The 4,567-nt window shown below is 42.1% G+C and overlaps 1 protein-coding gene across 3 annotated transcripts in view; it reads left to right on the forward strand.

The window, feature by feature from the left end:
- The first annotated feature begins 2,214 nt into the window (after window positions 1-2,214).
- The window catches only part of LOC103357137 (pH-response regulator protein palI/RIM9-like), a 4,569-nt gene continuing 2,216 nt past the window's right edge, over window positions 2,215-4,567 (forward strand). The window contains exons 1-3 of one of the 3 annotated variants that reach the window (XM_008281550.1): window positions 2,215-2,271; window positions 4,145-4,476; window positions 4,516-4,566. In XM_008281550.1, coding sequence (XP_008279772.1) covers window positions 4,152-4,476; window positions 4,516-4,566 — 376 coding nt within the window. In that variant the 5' untranslated portion in view covers window positions 2,215-2,271; window positions 4,145-4,151. Of the gene's footprint in view, window positions 2,272-4,144; window position 4,567 lie in introns of all 3 variants that reach the window. The other 2 variants (XM_008281549.1, XM_008281552.1) reach the window with 2 other exon arrangements.

The following is a 4,567-nucleotide window of genomic DNA, read 5'->3' on the forward strand; positions in this document are numbered from 1 at the left end:
TACGGACAATTTAGAATCACCAATTAACCTCAACATGTTTTTGGGAGGAAGCCGGAGAACCCAGAGAGAACCCACACTGCACGGGGAGATCATGGAGACTCCGGTTTGCGTCGATATGTCCAGGTTATCTCTGGTGCACTAAAGGTCACAAATATTTTGAGTACGACTTCTGTGTCACCTTGCAGTAACTTATGTGTTACCTCACAATAAGCTTCGTGTTATCTGTGGTCCCAGTCTTTTTGCTTCATCTCGTCACACTTTTGCAATAAGTTCAGCACTTTCTTGTCATCCCTCCCAATACTTTGCAAAAAGTTTTATCTTTTCTTTCCATACTTTTGTGTTATCTCAATACGTTTGTGTTACCTCAGAATACTATTGTGTTACATTAAAATAAGTTTTGCGTTTCCTCACAGTAACTTTTGCATTAGGTCGCAGTACGTTTTGCGTTTTCTCACAATATTTTTACCTCGCGGCTGGTAAGTATCGCACACAGGCTATGATCTAAAGAAGAAGAAGAAAAACCTCGAAGTCGTTGCGATTATTTGTGGTTTTTCTGTTTAGCTCCACGTAACATCTGATAACAAGGACGAGTGTGAATGCACAATCTGAGGAAGCATCTTTAAAGGTGTCAGACCATGTAAGAACATGAGCGTGATGCCGTAAAACCTCAAAAACTTTCCACTATAGTATAACTGCTTCCTTTAACGTCAGATTTGTAGATTTGCAACTTCCTGATAACGTCAGGAGATGGCGCGTTTGGAAAATGGCTGCTTTATTTACTTCCTTCTGTTACTGATGTCACTGCTACTGTGTGTAAAACTCATGGATATCATTGATTAATATCTTTTGGTAATCATGTCAGTTAAAGCGATGGACGGGTCCTCGCCATACGATTGTCGCGCAAACGTGCTCCAGGCAGGACTCTGATCCGGCGTGTCCGGCGTGTCGAGTTTGGGGCAGATCGAAGCATGTGCGGCCTAGTTACGAGCCACTTCCTGTTTAATGGCAAGCTACAGCGGCGCACATGTTGGCCATGGTGGCAACACGCTGTGGCTGACACTCGGAGAACGCGTGTAAAGTTTCAGGCCGATCGGAGCACGTCTCATTTTATGGCGTTTTTTGGCGTTGTGGCCAAATTCCGGGGGTCGCCATTTCCATGCTGTCAGACTTTTGCAGAACGTTTTAATATCTTTTAATCACCACGTCCTGTAGTTTGTGCTGACCAAATTTCAGGTGTGTACGACCTTCCCTGTGGGAGGAGGTAGATTTTGAAAATGGCTGAAAATGTCCAAAAATGAGCCAAAATTGCCAAAATTCTCACTGTGTTTTTTCAAAATGGCGGACTTCCTGTAAGGTTTAGGGCTTGGAGCTGATTGACTTTTTTGTGTGTCCCGACGTGCTACGCATGCCCAGCGAATTGTGTTGGTCTACGTCAAACGACCTTCTAACGGGACTCCATTGAATGTCGGAAACACAGCGAAAAATGTGCAAAATGGCCTTTCATTGAAATGGCATGGGCCGCCATTTCCACGCCGTCAGATTTTTATGCAGTGTTTTGTTAGCTTTTAATCACCACGTCCTGTAGTTTGTGCTGGCCAGATTTCAGGTGTGTTCGACGTACCCCCTAGGAGAAGATAGATTTTGAAAAATGAGCAAAAATGGCCCGTAATGCTCGCTGTTTTTCCAACATGGCGGATTTCCTGTTGGGTTTACAGAAACGTGCTGATGTACTTTTTTGTGCATCCTGACCTTCTACATATGTGTACCGATTTTTGTAGTTCTACGCCAAACGTAGCCCCGATGGGACTCTGTTGAAATGTTGTAGGGGGTGCAGTTGAGCTCCAGGTCAAACATGCTTCCGACAAAACTTTCAACTTTCAAGGGGGCGCTGTGGAGCCATTTAGGCATTGAAATACCCAGTTCCATTAAAATATAAAAAAGGTCAACAAACCTGGTGTTTGTGGTGATTTTGATGAGGTTTCGGGCATGTTTAGGCCTTCAGAAATGCATTTGTAGTTGTGCTGGGACCCTCATAAAGGAAGAAACTGCAGAGTTTTAATACAGTTAGTGTCCTTAGAAAAATACTGTACATGCTGATGTCTCCGTGAATAGATTTTGAGCAGAAAGTAGCAACAAACACTGCGTGCAAAGTTTGTTTTTATCTGGGCGGAGGCATGGTGGTGGGCTGGGGGTGGAAACTTTAGCCGTTCAAAGGGGAGGATGAAGGAGGAGCAGGGGGAGGAGTGGCTGTTCTGGACTCTACAGCAGAAGGTTGGTGTCCACGAGTGTTTATGGAAATTCTGTTTATTTTCAGTAGGAGTGCTTTGACTGCATGTATTCTAACTTCTGCTGTAGCATGTGTTTTGTGAAAATACAGGTTTTCACAGTGTTTAGGAAACAGTTTAGAACCAGCAGAAGCGTAAGCGTCAACATGCAGCTGCCTGCAGAAGGACGACGCTATTTTAAGCCGGCCAGCTTCATTCGACCCACAGCTTTGTGTTTAACAAGTGGCCGAGGCTGAGCGTGCAAACTTATTCAGAGGCTGTAATCTATCTTAACAATGTAATGTCTAGATTTTACATTCAAAAGTTTTTATTTGTCACATGCTAAGTAGGAAGAGCAATTCAATGCAAAGAGGCTGTTCCATAAGGCTGTGCAGTGACAATATATATATATGTATATATATAATAAAATAAAAATAGAACAATCCATAAATAACCAGGAACATAGGGATTATGAAACTGAAGTGCAGTTATTACATTAAGCAGGAGTTCCTGCTGGGTGTGTTCGTTGTGTCATGTAAATGCATGTACAGTGTAATGTAGTGATTTAATTATATAGTGCATAAAGTGTCTATAAGAAGTATTTCACCGCCCTCGGAAGTTTTCTCCTTTAAGTGCTCTTCTACATTAACTCATGGTCAATTTAATTATTTTTTTTTATTTTTTTACAAGAATTTCCTAAACAAATACTCTTTAATGGGAAAGTGACTGAACAAGCAATGCAAATTAATTACATGCAAAATAATGTGTAAGTTTTCACCCCTTGGAAGTTTGATTCCACACCGGTGCAGCCAGTTGGAGCTAAAAGTCACACAGTTATTGAAATGGAGATCATCTGAGTGCGGTGAATGTGTCTCAAGTAGTATAAATGCACCCGTATCTGTATCTACCTGTATCTTCATTTTGACATCAAAGACTGTTTTTTGTAAATTCTTGTCATATATAATTAAGCACAAAACCAACCCGCAAACCATGATAAATATGTGCACTCAGGACAAGTCTTGATAACTTATATTACAGGCATTTCTGCCATTTATTGGTGTTTAGGTAAGTCGTCTGTGCTATAGACACTTTAGAAGTGTCACAAATCATAATATAAGTTTATAAGGAGTTGCACAGAACAGCATATATTGGTGGGACATTAGCTTTCCACTGCAGGAACTTGTGGACAACCTGAACCTTTGTGCGTGTTCTAACTTCAGGAACAACATCTATAGAACATTGCTTTGGAGCCATAAAAAAAACCCCAGCTGTGCCTGACTCAACACTGATTGGCTAAACTCTGAGAATACAATGAGTGCCATTTTTCTGCCCTCTCAATGTCTTCATCAATTAGCAGTCTTTTGTCATATCATCAGCAATGTAAAATTAGCTATACGTATGTGTGCGTTACACCCAAAAGGGGTTATTTATGGTTGTTTCGTCGCACTCTGAATTAACGTCACGGACAATGCTGTTGAGTCCTACTCTGCAATGGAAACGGGAAGACTGAAAGAGCCGATTCCAGGGCCGTTCTTCCAAATGTTCACACCATTTTGCACCTGTCCATCCACATGGCTATATTTTGGTGCTTGGTGCTATGGAAAGCAGCAGTATTCTCATGCTTTTTGTCCTGATATATGCAGTTTTGTGTGACGCCTTGCTTCTACAGCAGAGTGCGCAAAGTTAGCATGACCCACAGAGCCACAGTAGCCACATTAATGAGAAATACCCTAATGGTTGAAATAGACTGGAACTATCGTTTAATTATCCTGATCACAAAAAGAGAAGTTATTTTAATGGCAAAACAGTAACATTTATGGTTCCTTCTGTTTTTACAATGTCGTTCTCTTTCCGTTTCTTTCCCTGACTCCTCTCTGCAGTGCAAAGATGAAGCTGACAATAATAGCTGTCTTGTGTCTATCGCTTCTTTTGGTCCACATTAATCTTTCGCTGGCTGCTAAAGGGAAGCTAATAAACCTTTTTAAAAAGCCTCCCAAAACAAAACCTAACCTAGACTCCAAATCTAAGGATACATTATTTAAAAAGTCCAAACAACCCACACAATCCAACCAAGGAGGATCTCCTTACCAACCAGGAGGTTACCCTAATCAAGGAAGCTACCCTCAGCAGCCAGGAGGGTACCCGAACCAAAGAGGCTCTCCTCAGCAGCCAGGAGGATACCCTAACCAAGGAGGCCATCCTCAGCAACCAGGTGGGTACCCTAACCAAGGAAGCTACCCTCAACAGCCAGGAGGTTATCCTAACCAAGGAGGTCATCCTCAGCAACCAGGAGGTTATCCTAA

This window comes from Stegastes partitus, unplaced genomic scaffold (assembly GCF_000690725.1).
Source record: "Stegastes partitus isolate 25-593 unplaced genomic scaffold, Stegastes_partitus-1.0.2 Scaffold237, whole genome shotgun sequence".
Lineage (NCBI taxonomy): Eukaryota > Metazoa > Chordata > Actinopteri > Pomacentridae > Stegastes > Stegastes partitus.